Source organism: Oncorhynchus nerka, linkage group LG18, assembly GCF_034236695.1.
Source record: "Oncorhynchus nerka isolate Pitt River linkage group LG18, Oner_Uvic_2.0, whole genome shotgun sequence".
Lineage (NCBI taxonomy): Eukaryota > Metazoa > Chordata > Actinopteri > Salmoniformes > Salmonidae > Oncorhynchus > Oncorhynchus nerka.
Window position 1 is genome coordinate 27,579,400 of NC_088413.1, and position 15,975 is coordinate 27,595,374.

Here is a 15,975-nt window from a genome sequence, read left to right on the forward strand (position 1 = left end):
CCACATCCTCTATCTCACTCTATCATCAACTCCAATCCACACAACACAGCTACCGCTGCATACTGCAACCGAAAGAAGAGCCTACCTCCGGTACATGCGCCTGTTATACGCCAGTAATCAGAGTGAGAATGGGACAAGTACCAGAGACGCAGGCACAAGAAAGAGGACAATCATTAAAAAGCACGCCCTTTGAAGAGTTCAACCCCGCTTGCAACTTTCCACAATCCCTCTCCAGAAAACCCTTAAAAACGCAGCACTTCTGCAATATAACCACCCCTGTTGATCTGTATTCCCAGGTCTGATCTGACTTCCTGAGTAGTGGTGTGTTGGAGCTGACACCGCACCCCTCCCAGGTTGTGCCAGAATATGTTCCCAGAAGGGCCAACTACATAGTCTCAGCAGGAACGGGGTTGTGTTCATTAGGGCACACAATGGAATATGTTGAAAAAAAAAATTTGCGACAGAAAACGAAGATGTCTTATCGGACAATTCCAGGTGATCCCTCCGGGTTTCTGTTTGCATATGGTGCTTAATGAACAGGATCCAGACCAGACCCCCATAGGCCCAGCACCTTCAACACATCCTGCTCATTAACTGAACTGGAGATGTGATGTAAACCATCTGGAGAGGAAGACAGCAACACCCCCCCCCCCCCCCCCTGCACTACGTGGATAATTAGGACTATTAGCTAAGACCATAAACAAATAGAACAATAGAGGTTAAACGTCCAATAGTTGATCGTTGATGTTTGCTGTACTTTAACAGAGGAGGCTGGTGGGAGGAGCTATAGAAGGACGAACTCATTGTAATGGCTGGAATGGAATAAATTGACGTATCAAACATCTGGAAACCGTTTCACTCCGTTCTATTTATTCCATTCCAGCAGTTACAATGAGCCCTTCCTCCTATAGCTCCTCCCACCAGCCTCCTTCTGTGTCAATACCCTGGATTGGAAGACATTGAAAAGGTGCTGAGTTTTAAAGAGTTATCTAGGTAGGGTATACCATGTTGTGAAAGAAAGGTTACAGGGTTGGAGTCAGTTTACTGAACTGAAATGGAATTGACCCTAACCCTGGACGGTAACCAACTTGGCTCTGGGGGCGTCAACAACTGAGTCAGTGTGGCTTGGTCCCCCATTCAAAAAGCTCTGACCTTCGGACACAGTGGACACAGTGTCCAACCGTCCGTCAAAGAGGATGGATCAGTGCATTGTTTGCTACCCTGCACCATTCACAACTCTCCCCCTAGCAGAGCTGCCTGTTAAAGAGACAGTGTTCTGGCCACTGCAGTCCTGACAGAGCCGTGGAGCAACAGAGGTGGCTAGGTAGAGCTGGACCCAGTGTTTATACTGGACCGTGCAACATTATCACAGTATTAACACGTTTCCTTCTCTGTATTGAGCAAGACAGACACATTGAAAAGGCTCAATATGTAATTCAATGATATGGATAACTTACCTGGAATGAAGAGCCTCAGACTTATTGCTCTCTGTTCGATCTGAAAAGAAAAGTAACCAGCGTTTTCTTTTTAACGGTCACATTTGAAAGATCAATTTCTAACTAAGAAAATACCCTCATTTTGTACACAAACAAAGCAAGCTGCAGGTACAACGACACAGGACAAGTGAACAAAATAACTATGGGCTTTGCATACCTTCTTGCCGTTCAAAAACTTGAACTACATTCAGCTGGCTCGACATTCTAGTCTGTTCTTGATCAACCAGTTACAAAGAATGACATGCAAATAGCAAAAGCATTAAAAAAAAACATTTCTAAACACAAATAATTGTTTTGTTAATGCTCTCGTCTTTATTTCATCAAGCCAGACATTATCTCTGAACCATGATCTATATAGCTACAATCTCAAAGAAAATCATATGTAAATAGGGGACCATGAGCAATATGTATGGAAAGAATGGCTCTCCCTCATTCACACATTCAATGGCTTATTCTGGATGCCTGACATTTCAGGGTCACGTCTAGATGGGATACAGCTTTTGTCAAATTGACGTTAAAAAGTGGAATTATTTAGCATTTTAGCTAACCCTAACCCTTTCTCAACCTTAACTTAGTTCCCCTAACATTACTATGTTAATGTCCTAACCTGCTGTGCAGGTTCTCCTAAACCTGCTATGAAAAATGTTGACAAAAGCCTTGTAGACAAACCACATTTCAGATGGAGTGAGCATTCACCCAGGACATGCTGTACAGGTGTCATAACTTGTCATAAATGTGTCATGTCTTATTTCCATATATGAAATCTTCACAAAAGATACTGAACAGATATCATTCGAATTTTATGTCGTCAGATTTAAGATATGTTAACTGTATGTATTTGAGATTCTGATCAATGGCTAGATATTCATCTTGTAATTCTCCAAAGCGTGTATGATTGAGGCCTAATATCACAGTACCACTATACCGTAGCCAACCCTTTTTTTTTGTCTGTGGGATCAATTCAAAGCAAATCAAATTTGATTGGTCACATACACATATATTAACAGATGTTATTATGGGTGTAGTGAAATGCTTGTGATCCTAGCTCCAACAGCACAGTAATACCTAACAATACACAACAATAACAAAAAAACAAAATACTGCAAAATTGCTTAGGAGCTAGAAGCAGAGCTGCCATGTCTGTCGGCTCCATCAGTGATCACAGGTTCAAAGTCATACAATACACTTTAATTACCTGTATTATTTATTTCCTTCACTTTCAACCAGTGACCAGGTTTTCAGACTCAAACAATAGATGTTGATCTGACTGAGTGCCACGACTGGAGCTCTCTGAGGAGGTGGACTGACTAGTGGTCCACAGAGCACAGCAGCTAAGCAAACATTTACATTCATTTGACTATACTACAGTATATGAGTGTATGAGGCCTTGGCGCCATAGGAACTAAAATAAATCAGACAAGTAGGTCATATGAGGATATTAGAATCCCTTTGTGTTAAAAATCATGCATTAGGCCATCTTAATATTTTGATGCTCCTTTTTGTTAGCATCCTGCAAAGGACCTGACGCCATCGCCTCGTTCTCTTACAACCAGTATAATACTGTTACAATGTCTAACACCACACTTGCCATCTGCTATATGCTACTGCCTCAAACGTATGTTACGGACTCTACTGAAAGCTACTTTGAGGAAAAATGTACTTTCTATGCCTGTGCTATGTGGCTGTCCCACCTAGCTATCTGAAGATGAACACACAAACTGTAAGTCGCTCTGGAAAGGGGTGTCTGCTAAACGACTCAAATGGAAATGTAACATTTTACCTCACTATGAAACAAACAAAAAAGGTTTAAGGAAGTAACAGTAACAATCCTCAGAGACATTTTCACACATTTATTTGCACTTTGGTCTGTGAGAGATTGTCAAATGTAACTGAGGCAGGTAAACAAAGACAGAATGGAGAGAGGTTTTCCACGAGGAAATCGTTTGACATTTACATACCGGTAGATACAATGCCATATATACACTGGTCAAAGGCAAGTGCAATGGAACAATGAATAGGATTCAATATCTAGTGGATTTTCAATATTCAACATGGAATACAGGGCAATCCCTGATGAAAGTATTGTCTATAACCTACTGTGAATTGTACTGACAACATAATCTCACCGCGAAACATATCAACAAGAGATGCTCCTACCTGTTAACGTTTTAAACACATTTCACAAATGTCCCCCAAAATGGTGTGAATTATGTCCTTCATGTCCCTCCCTACTTTTCCATGCTGTGTGTTGCTGTGTAAAGAAACAAACTCCATGACCACGAACGACAACAGAGAAAGGGAGGGGTCTCTCTCTCTCCCTACTGGCTGGTGTGTTGACTTGGCCAATGTGATCAAATGGAATGTGGCCATTCAGGAAGTACCACTCTACTGTCACTCTCCTGCTCTACTGAAAAGGTTCGATGGAACACTACAAACAAAATGACCCTCTGCTCTGATCTTTAAAAGGCACAGTTCACACAAAATACAAATATGCCAGGATTTCTTCTGGCGTTGCTTGTTACCAACTGAACTTGGTCATTGAGTGCATATTTATGTTATTATAGGGGTTGTTCTGGGTTTGTTCCAGCCCAAAACCTGAGTTTATCTAACAGAATCAAATCAACATGTCTTCCTCTGTCAGAGAGAGCACAATAATGTGTGTCTTTCTGTCCGTCTTCCCTATTGGCAGGGTGTTAATGGTGGGCACACCCATTCTGACGCTACATCTCTGTTGGCCAGATCCTTGTATTTCCCTATTGTAGCACCACTCCCTGCTCTGGAAACATGCATAGCTCTATTATTTGGTCATCGGTCTACGTTAGTGTTAGGAAGTAGGCTACATATTAAAAACCTTGGCATACTGTGGGACTATGTTTTGCTGGATTAGAAGGTGGAGTCAACTGTTACTCTATTCCAATCCATCATAGATTAGTACATCCGGACACAGTGCCACATCATTTTAGTAATTTAGCAGACGTTCTTATCCAAAGCGACTTACAGTAGTGAGTACATACTTTTTCATACTCGTCCGCCTGTGGGAGTCGAACCCACAACCCTGGTGTTGCAAGCGCCATTCTCTACCAACTGAGCCATAACATATCCTCTTTTCTAGAAGTGCGACCATTATGAAACACACTTTCACTTTTTTATTTTAGATAAGATATAGCTGTGGAAACCAGGCAGAAAAGCACTCCATCCATAGAAGTACTTTCATTAGATACTTATTATTGCTGGCTTAGTGAAGAGGCTCAACCCTCTTTCTCGGAGTGGTGGGAGAGAGACATTTGCCAGGTCATGGACTCCTCCTTCAGAGGGCTTTTAGTAGTAAATATCCCATGACAGGTTATGGACAAAGACACAATAAATGAATAAATAAAAATATAAGATTAATAGCCTATTGAATATTAAATAAATATCATTAACACCAAAAAGAAGCAACAAAACAAGAGAGGATGCAAAACATCTAACTCATTAAAGAGAAAAGAAACAAAGATATGGTTTTAAAGCTGATTTGCTTGCTAAAAGACACGCTACAATAATAACCATTGAAGGGAACCCATACAGAAACACCACAAAACAACTCACTATGACACATGCTAACATCACTCAGAACTGGGGCAGCCCTCTGTAAAGAACAAGTGGTAAGAGGGAGTGTAGAAAAAAGCCCCCCTCTTAATATGCAAGCTAGGCCCAAGACTTCAAACCAACCAGAGGTCAGAAGTAAGGTTACATCCCATGGAGGGAGGGGCTAGGCTATGAAGGCACAGCAGTGTGGAGACAAGGAGCTAGTTCCCATCCCTAGTCAGTCCATAAAGAAGCATCTTCCTCTATATCCCGACCCCGGTAACATGGCATGTTCAGGAATGTGATCTCTTATATTCTGGGTTTATTTATACAGCGCAGGAATCTCTGAGTCTTCCCAGAACCCCATAAGACTTCCAGGGGTTTTCATATCCTTGGATCCTACTTCCCACACAGGCAGAACAGACACGGATGTCCCCAGAATCAAAGTATTCCCTATACTTTCTCAAAGGGGAGTGTTTCAAATTATTTAGGGTGGGCTGGGGGTTAACGGCTGGGTAAGTGGCAGACGGGTTGATGGGTGAACGCAGCAGCTGCACATTAACCGTGTCCAATCGAGAGCCATTGTGGGTCCATTTTGAGAGATGTTCTGTAGGAAGTCAAACCCGTGGACCAGACAGGTCAGTTGGACTAGCCAGTAGAAATAAGGAACCAAGTCAATATTGTGTGTCAATTATTGAACATCTATTTATTATGTTAATCAATGATAAACTATCTGGCAGAAATACATTTGTTTAAATTATATTAATTTAGCAGACGCTCTCATGCAGAGTGATATACAGTAGTGAGTGTATACACTTTCATACTTGTTTTGCACACAACCAACCCCCCCCCCCCTCCCCCATGTGAAGCCCTATGAAGACAGGTCAGTTGGACTAGCCAGTAGAAATATATAGTGTCAATTATTGAACATCAATTTATCATTATTATTTTTAAGCAATGATAAACTATCTGACAGAAAGAGTGAAGCATTCTGGGTGATATTGAAATACCAGCTTTTGTGCACTGCACATCTATTTTCTCTCTTGAGGCTCTACAGTACATTAATATGTACATCTCATTTGCTACAAGGGAAACAGGCTCCACATTAATATTTGAGAGCCTTTTCATCACACAAAAGAAAATAGTTATTTCACAGCTGCCATTAGGCTGCCTCCATGTGGAGTCAAATTGATAAGTTATGAATTTGTCGACGTCGAGTGGGGAAGCGAATATTTTACAACGGGACGAGTCAATTAAAATCTAATATGCCTTTTTGGAAATAGTCAGTTTAATTGCAAAATACTAATGATGGTTGGATTTGTATTAAGTGATAAGCCTCAGCTAAGGGAGACACAATTCTTCAAAGGAAGACAAAATATGAATTTCTCCTTCTCCATATTTCTACAGCCACCCGAGGGTGAGAGAGACAGAGATGAGGGGGTCTAAGTTATACACACACACACACTGCTTGATATAATAAACAGTCAAAGTGGAACAGATATGTCTACGACGACTATAAAAGCATAACATTGTGAATGTGGAGCGCTCTATCCTTGCATGAAAAACAGACATGATCATGTCACCTATGAATAACACGGTGTCAGGAGCTGATTCTTAACATGACTCAAGTCAAGACATGATTAGGTGATGTCAAAGAGGAGTCATCCATGGATGTTAGGGGGAGATGACAGTCTAACGGAGATCTTGCTCAACGCAAGGAGATTAAACTTTGGCCAATTGAAAATGCCAATGAAGAACAGTATGCACAACGTAATCATCAATGATAACATATGGCACCATACGGTGCATGGCATATGAGTCATATGAGATAATGTATATTACTCTTAAAAAGTGACAAGCATATACTGTACACTGAAGCCTTAATTGGCTATTCTCAGCTTGTGACTTCATATGATATAGCCTAGCTAGCCTACACACATGTGCAGTAGAGTTGGCAGTTGGCACCATTATCAAGTTACAAGACAACAGTTCCTGTTCGCCTGCCCCATCACTCTCTACACAGTCAACCCACCTGCCCATAGGATCAGCCTGATCTCCCCATACAGACAGATGCAGTTAACCCAGGCCTGAACTAACACATTGGGCATGGAGGCTTGTGTTGGGTGGGGTGGGGTGTGGTGTGTCTTTACTGGGAAGTCAGGTGTTTGCTCAACAGGTGTTGCTGCTTAATTCTCCCCTAACTACACTACGAAGGTCTAACCATTCTATGAGTCCAAACACATTGTTAGATTGGAAATTGCTCGGCATAGAACCAGAATTCAAAGGCGAGGGAAAGTTCAATATACCAACAGCCATTGAAATGTAAAATAGTAAACCAAACGCAATGACTAAAATCAAATCAAACTTTATTTGCCACGTGCGCCGAATACCCGGGACGGCAGGGTAGCCTGGTGGTTAGAGCGTTGGACCAGTAAACGGAAGGTTGCAAGTTCAAACCCCGAGCTGACAAGGTACAAATCTGTCGTTCTGCCCCTGAACAGGCAGTTAACCCACTGTTCCTAGGCCGTCATTGAAAATAAGAATTTGTTCTTAACTGACTTGCCTAGTTAAATAGAGGTAAAATAAAAATAAAATAATAATTTAAAAAACTTACAAGCCCTTAACCAACAGTGCAGTTAAAGAAGAAGAAAATATTTACCAAGTAGACTAACACAATAAGAATAACGAGGCTATATACAGGAGGCACCGGTACCAAGTCAGTGTGCAGGGGTACAGGCTAGTTGGTGGGGGCGAAGTGACCATGCATAGGTAACAAACAAACAGTGAGTAGTAGCAGTGTACAAGGGGGGGTGATTTTTATGAATTATTCAGCAGCCTAATGGGTTGGGGGTAGAGGCTGTTGAGGAGCCTTTTGGTCCTAGACTTGGCGCTCCGTGTGGTAGCAGAAAAAACAGTCTACAACTTGGGTGACTGGAGTCTCTGACAATTTTATGGGCATTCCTCTGACACCGCCTATTATGTAGGTCCTGGATGGCAGGAAGCTTGGCTCCAGTGATGTACTGGGCCGTACGCACTACCCTCTGTAGCGCCTTACGGTCAGATGCCGAGCAGTTACCATACCAGGCGGTGATGCAACCGGTCAGGATGCTCCTGATGGTGCAGCAGTAGAACCTTGAGGATCTGTGGACCCATGCCAAATCTTTTCAGTCTCTTGAGGGAGAAAAGCTTTTGTCGTGCCCTCTTCACGACTGTCTTGGTGTGTTTGGACCATGATAGGTCGTGGGTGATGTGGACACCAAGAAACTTGAACCTCTCGACCCGCTCTACTACAGCCCCATCGATGTTAATGGGGGCCTATACGGCCCGCCTTTTCCTGTAGTCCACGATCAGCTCCTTTCTCTTGCGCCCATTGACGGAGAGGTTGTTGTCCTGGCACCACACTGCCAGTTCTTTGACCTCCTCCCTATAGGCCGCCTCATCATTGTCGGTGATCAGGCCTACCAATGTTGTGTCGATAAGCAAACTTAATGATGGTGTTGGAGTCGTGTTTGGCCACGCAGCCGTGGGTGAACAGGGAATACAGGAGGGGACTAAGTACACACCACTGAGGGGCCCCAGTGTTAAGGATCAGCCTTGGCAGACGTGTTGTTGCCAACTCTTACAACCTGGGGGCGGCCCATCAGGAAGTCCAGGATAAAGCCTATAGACATGTATTCATTTACAACCCTTTATCTACATGAAGATTGTGTGGCATAAGAGATATGAATATGAATACATTTTAGAAGTGATTTCACCAGGAAATAAAATGACAAAAGCAAAAATATACAGAACCAAAATGAACAGGATCAACTTGTCTGCCAAGTGCCAGTGGTTTTCCAGATGCATTTCCAGCAACACAGTTAGCACCAAATGACACAGCTTGTCTGGCATGAGATGAGTAATATTTTAAGTGTCGGGACATGTACAATTTGTTGTGTCATCCTTCCTGTCTGGCTGACAGAGTTTCAGGGTTTTCCAGACCATTTCCGTGTGGTTGTAGCACTGTTTACTGACCGCTGTATCTGATACACACAGGTAGTTGCTACCAGCTGCTGTATAAAAGTATCCTTTCACTGAATGATGCAGTGAGAGCATTGTGTCAACCATAGCAGCTAGATACTGTAATGGTGCAGAACAGAACTAGGGTTTGTTTCTATATAGCACTAGAAACTGATTTGTTGCTAGAAGGCATGAGAGAAGTGAGAGAGCAAGGGTTTTCAAACTTGGGTTTGCGTACTATTATTATTATTTTTTAAATATATAGATACTTTTTGAATTTTTTTTATGTGAACAATTATTATTTTAGGAAAATCGCTAGCTGCAACAGAATACAATCGTTGATACCATTGTATGTCTCTGCACCAAATATGAAGGAAGTTAAAGGTAGTTTTACGAGCCAACGCTAACTAGTGTTAGTGCAATGACTGGAAGTCAACAAGAACAGTTAGCATGCTAGCTATTCTTGTTGATTGGACTCTACCATCTGAAGTAGTAATTTTCAGATAAACTGTTTTTCTCAGTGTCAACTTAAAAGATCGAAACCAGATAGAAAGCAGGCAGAAAATATATTTTAGAACTAACAATCAAATAAAAGCTAGATAGTCAGGGAGAATATAATATTTAAAACTGGGCATTCAGGGCACATGCCCATTGATTTTGTTATAATGTTTGAGCAGAGGAACACAGCATTAGCCATGGCAAAATGCATAGAATTTCTGGAATTTAGCTTCAAAACTGCAACAAAAAAGATCTCAGCTCAATGGAATTGAACAATTTGTAGAATTGCATAACATTTGCTTCACAACAACAATAAGTTATATTAATTACATTTTCAGCTAAATTGTATAATTTCCTACACACTTTACCATGTTTCATGATGGAACACCGTTCCAAGTTGTCATGTTCATGGGTTAAAAGGTAAAAGTCCACGTTTTGAAATTATATTGCCCTAACGTGTCAAACACATGTAGCCTACTTCAGGAGACGCTGTATCAAAATTACATGAGGTTGACCTTCACGATAGATTGTTGACAAGTGGACATACCTGTTGCTTGATTTCGGTTCCGTATATCCCTCAACTCCTCCGCCTCCTCTTCTCTTCTGGCTTCAGCCATACGAGATAAGAACACTGCGGCGCCTGGTAATTTCCGGCAAATTAGAACCGTGTCATTAAAATAACTATTGACTGAGGTGGGAAATTAATTTGCCTTGTAAACAGTCTCGGCTGGTGCGTAAAGTTGGGTCTTTATGAGTTGAGCAAACCCGAATTAGGCCTACCCCGGCCACAGAGTATAACGTTTTACAACTGTGTTTGTGTTAATGTAATTTTGTAGAATATGAGGGGTAGTTAGGCTATAGCTCCCTACCTTGTCCGCACCGACGGTAGCCCGACCCGAATGTCAACAACAGGCACTGAATTGTCTGGCAAAAGTGGTATCACAAATGGAGATGTGTGCCCCGGAATTGAGAACCGTGGAGTTGACAGACCGCAACAAAAGTTTCTCTCCTCACCACATTGTCTGAGTAAAACCACTGCGACCCGAACACAAAGAATTGTAGCCTAACGGAGTGAGTGGTCACAGTGTTCTCTTGTGCGTATTGGGGAAAATGTTATCCATTAAAAAAAAATTAAACAACATCCAAAGCACAGCTATTCGCCCATAGATACCCAGACGGCCGCCCATAGTGATGATGCTAGTTCACCTGTCATTCAATACATGTTACGGCTTGCAGAGACAGGCAGGAGCTGTTGAAGCACATACAAATGAAAAGGCAGCATACTACTTTACATATTAGCCTACTAACTGGGTTGAGTTGTGTAAAAACAAATGTAGTTATTTAAGCTAAAAGTAATGATTAAATATACAAATGTATATTTTTCTCTTCAAGGTAATCTGAATTCCATACTGTATGAACTCTTCCCTCCCAACCTGTTGCACCACCAGTGTGTGACTCGCACCCGACTCCGGTGAAGACAAGACAGTCTCCCACTTGGTCTCCTTGGGTCATGGTAGTTCCACAGGTATTATCTTGTTAGACAAAGAACAGTTAGCCAGTAAAGACCACTCATTTACAGCAGAATGGTCTGACTCACCACCACCAGCCCCTGTGACCGTTTGTTTGACGATGATAGTTTGGTTTGAGTCATGAGTAAAAACATAAAGACTTGTATATCTATTGTGAAGCATAGACAAAAAAAGCACATACATTTAATTATATCTCTATTACAGTATAGCCTACCATTGTATCTAGGAAATCAAATGGCTGAGGTAGTATTTTGAATCCTATTTTGGGTGTTTCTCATCTATGAATTAATCCCCAAGTTTGATATTTGAATATTGGCACACAGTCCAAACACATATGTTCTCTACAGCATAGAGACAGAGAAATACCACGGTGACTGTCTGAAAGATTCATAGTAAACTGAGCAATTTCTCAGGAGATGTACTTCAAATTATAAGCACTAGATGTCCCTATCTACCTTGTTTATTTCTACTAGCCAGCACCTGGCACAGTCCAAATCAAATGTTGTCACATGCTTCTTAAACAACAGGTGTAGACTAACAGGAAAATGCCTACTACAGCCCTTCCCAACAATGCAGAGAGAAAGAAAATGGAGAAATAATAAACGGAATAATAAATACACAATGAGTTGCTTGTTTACAAAGGTATCAGGTAACCATAAAGTTCAGGATAGACAGTATTTTTATGTAGTAGAAATGATACATGTGTGCATATACTTTTCACAATACACAATGTGCAAATAAACATATTCTACAATGTCAATTCCTCATCCGCTATGAGAAGTCTACTTAGTCTGCCATGACCAAGAACCCAGGTTTACCTCGTTTTTACAACAGAGACTAATAACACGGCGAATAGCTGCTCCAACTCGGGCCCTGTAACGAGAATGGCAGCTGGCACAGAGCTCCTTAGAACAGGTGACACTGTTAACAGTCCTGTTCAGTCATGGTTGTTGATCTCCTAACGGGATTTGGGTGGACACAGTTGTCTATGTTTGTATGGTTTTACATTGCCATTCAATTATTATTGTTTAGGATGGAACAGCCTAGTCCTTTGATCATCTGGGCTGGGCAGGATAAAAAGAGGTGTTGAAATACAGGGCTAAAATCCTTGTTTTGTATAGAAAACAATTGTGTGAAGGGCAATCATTTACAGTGCATTGACTTCTCACACTGCTCTCACATTCACAAACTAGTGATGAGTCGTTCGTGAAACGAGTCGGCTCTAAGAGCTCTTGTAGCTCTTGTAGGTGAATGTTGGGAGCCGGCTCGCATATCAGAAGAGCCAAATCTATTTATAATGATTTATTTTTTAATTAAGATATGAATAATCAAAATATTTAAATTAATAGAATTAACTCATTCAAATAACAAAAAAAATGATAAAATAATATAGGCCTAAATGCTCAAGCGCACACATATTCGCTCTGACTGTCTGCTCAGACTAACAGCCTCACCTGTTGTTCCTGTCAATCAGACATGCAGTGTCAACCAATGAACCAAAGATGCGTGAGGGAGGGCCGAGCCAACTCACTCACAGTCACACACTTAGCAGCGGAGGAGAGAGAGGAAGGACAGCTGTGAAAACAACAGCTGGAAAATTAGTCGGAAGCACATTTGGATGCATTTGAATAATGTAGACAACGTTAGAGCACAGTGTAGAATTTGCCAAAACAAAATCTCATATAAGCCGGTTCTATGCACAACCTACACCGGCATATGCGAACTGTGCACCCAACTGTGAAGCTAGCTGTAGTGGAGCTTCGAGAAACTAGCGGGCCTGCTAGTGATAGTGGTGGAGCCAGCACCTCCACACGTGGAGATGTATCCACTCTGTCAAGTAGGCCTACTTCGCGACTCATAGCAACACACTCTTCTATGGACCAGTTTATGCCAAAGTCTATGTCTGTAGCAAAACAAGGACAAATTGATATTGCATTGGCTAAAATGATTGCCACTGATTTCCAGCCATTTTCGATCGTGGAGGACAGAGGTTTTAGAAATTATAGCAATAGTCTAAATCCAATGTACATAATTCCAAGCAGGAAAACCCTTTCAAAATCACTTATTCCACAACGGTACGAGATTACACAGGCTTCAGTATGGGAAAGAGTCCAAAAAGCTACTGCAGTTTCCCTTACCACTGACTGCTGGACATCAAGGGTAACCACTCCTTAAATGTCGGTTACATGTGACTTCATTGAAGATTTTTTGATGATTAGCTGTCTTCTGGACTGCTTTGTGTTCAGCGACAGACACACCTCAGAGAACTTGGCAGAGGAACTGTTGAGAGTGGCCAGAGAATTGCAAGTAGATGGAAAAGTGTTTCTTTGTGTTAGCGACAATGCAGCTAACTTAACCAAAGCCATGAACATTTTTAAATGGACCCATCACCCATGTCTTGCCCACACAATCAACCTGATTGTAAGAGATGCTATGAAGGTGATGAAGCCCACTGTGGACAAAGTGAAAGCAGCTGTGGAATACTTCCACAGGAGCACAGTGGGCTCTGAAAAATGAAAGTCTACACAATGCCAGATTGGGATGCCTGAGCTGAGGCCTAAACAAGACTGCACTACAAGGTGGAATTCAACATGATATATGTTGAAGCGGTTTCTTGAGTCAAAGGATGCCATCTCAGCTTCCAGTATTTATGTTGCAGTAGTTTATGTGTTGGGTGGCTAGGGTCAGTCTTTTATATCTGGAGTATTTCTGTAGTCTTATCCGGTATCCTGTGTGAATTTAAGTATGCTCTCTCTAATTCTCTATTTCTTTCTTTCTCTCTCTCAGAGGACCTGAGCCCTAGGACCATGCTTCAGGACTAACTGGCACGATAACTCCTTGCTGTCCCCAGTCCACCTGGCCGTGCTGCTGCTCCAGTTTCAACTGTTCTGCCTATGGATCCCTGACCTGTTCACAGGACGTGCTACCTGTCCCAGACCTGCTGTTTTCAACTCTCTAGAGACAGCAGGAGTGGTAGATATACTCTAAATGATCGGCTATGAAAAGCCAACTGACATTTACTCCTGAGGTGCTGACTTGTTGCACCCTCGACAACTACTGTGATTATTATTATTTGACCCTGCTGGTCATCTATGAACATTTGAACATCTTGGCCATGTTCTGTTATAATCTCAACTCGGCACAGCCAGAAGAGGACTGGCCACCCTTCATAGCCTTGTTCCTCTCCAGGTTTCTTCCTAGGTTTTGGCCTTTCTAGGGAGTTTTTTCTAGCCACCGTGCTTCTACACCTGCATTGCTTGCTGTTTGGGGTTTTAGGCTGGGTTTCTGTACAGCACTTTGATATATCAGCTGATGTAAGAAGGGCTTTATAAATACATTTGATTTGTTCATCTCTACCCTGGCCATTGTCAATGCACCTGTTGATGCTCTGACCTAAGAGGAATGGGAGGTGGTGGAGGAGGTGTGCAGAGTCCTGGAACCCTTTGAGCAGGTCACTGTGGAGATCAGTGGAGAGGTACAGTAAGCAGTTATTATTTAATCCAGTATTATATATGTATATGAGCAGTAGATGAGAATGTAGTATCAGTACACAAAACATGAACCTAAACTAATAAGTTACTGTTCTCTCTTTTCAGCTATGTGACAGCCTCAAAAATGATACTCCCGTGTAAGGGTCTGCAGTGAATCACAGCCAGTCGCCAGAGAGAAGCAAATGTAAGCACAGGACATGTGACAGAGTTGATGGACACCCTATGTTCATTAATGGACAGAAAGTTCCACAGAATGGAATATAATCACGTGCTATTAGAAACCTTTGCACTTGACCCCAGGTTTAAGAAGTTAGCCTTCAGTGATGCCAGAGCGATTTATGAGGCTCTTCAAAGAATAACCTCAGCAGCAGGGAGGGACAGCCCCAGCAGTCAGCTGGCTCAGGCACCAGGAAGAAGAGGGATCAGATGGAGCAGATGCACCAGCAGTAGTGCCATAAAAGTCTGCTGTTTGGATGCTGTTTGATGAGAGAGCAACTGGGGATGCAGCACGAAGGAATCTCTCAGCAGATTCCATAATTGAGGTCTGATCCTATTTGGAAGAGCCCCTCCTCTGAGCTGGTGGTAGAACAAGGCTTCCTAAAGTCATGACAGGGAGACTCTGCATAGTGGTCACGTCCGTTCCCTCTGAGAGGGTCTTCTCGAAAATGAGACAAATCATTACTGATAGAAGAAACCACATCAGCTACTCGTAAGTGAGGCATCTTGCATTTCCGAATGCAAATCTCTCATAAAAGCAAAATATGGTCAGCATTGCTGTTGGTTATAACATGACAATAAAGAAGAGAGAGAAAAGAGGGACCAGTTTAATGTTTTAAGTGAGATGCTGCAGTTTTGCACATTGTTATTTATTTTTCTTTGATTTGGTGCAATATTCTATTATTATGTTGTTCAGATTGTATTCGTTTTGAATGGTTAGATTTATATGCACTTTGCATTGCTTGCTGTTTGGGGTTTTAGGCTGGGTTTCTGTACAGCACTTTGAGATATCAGCTGATGTACGAAGGGCTATATAAATACATTTGATTTGATATGACTTTATTTATATACATTAAAAAGTTATACTTTATGTTAAAATGTTTAATAGCATTCTTTTTCATAACAAACCAATGCATTTTTAAATACATTGTGGTTAAGGTAGAGTATGATTTCCTTTAATCATTTAATTCGAATTGTTTGAACACCAATCATAGTCAAACTATCGCAAACTGTTTGACTTGAAAAAATAGAAAACATATTTTTTTTTAAAGAGCCGTTTGGCAGCCAAAAGAGCCTGCTCTTTTCAGTGAGCTGAGCCGAACGAGCCGGCTCACTGAAAGGAGCCGGAATGCCGATCATCATCACAAACTGCTGTGGGCACAAAGAGGGAGGAGCCTAAAG

At 41.8% G+C, this 15,975-nt stretch overlaps 1 protein-coding gene across 2 annotated transcripts in view; it reads right to left on the reverse strand.

Moving 5' to 3' along the window:
* The window catches only part of LOC115145598 (SH3 domain-containing protein 19-like), a 23,721-nt gene extending 12,994 nt beyond the window's left edge, over nt 1-10,727 (reverse strand). The window contains exons 1-3 of one of the 2 annotated variants that reach the window (XM_029687092.2): nt 10,427-10,727; nt 10,105-10,197; nt 1,458-1,497 (exon numbers count right to left, since the gene is read on the reverse strand). In XM_029687092.2, the coding sequence (XP_029542952.1) occupies nt 1,458-1,497; nt 10,105-10,174 (110 nt within the window). In that variant the 5' untranslated portion in view covers nt 10,175-10,197; nt 10,427-10,727. Of the gene's footprint in view, nt 1-1,457; nt 1,498-10,104 lie in introns of both variants that reach the window. The other variant, XM_065003914.1, reaches the window with a different exon arrangement.
* Nucleotides 10,728-15,975: the final 5,248 nt, after the last annotated feature.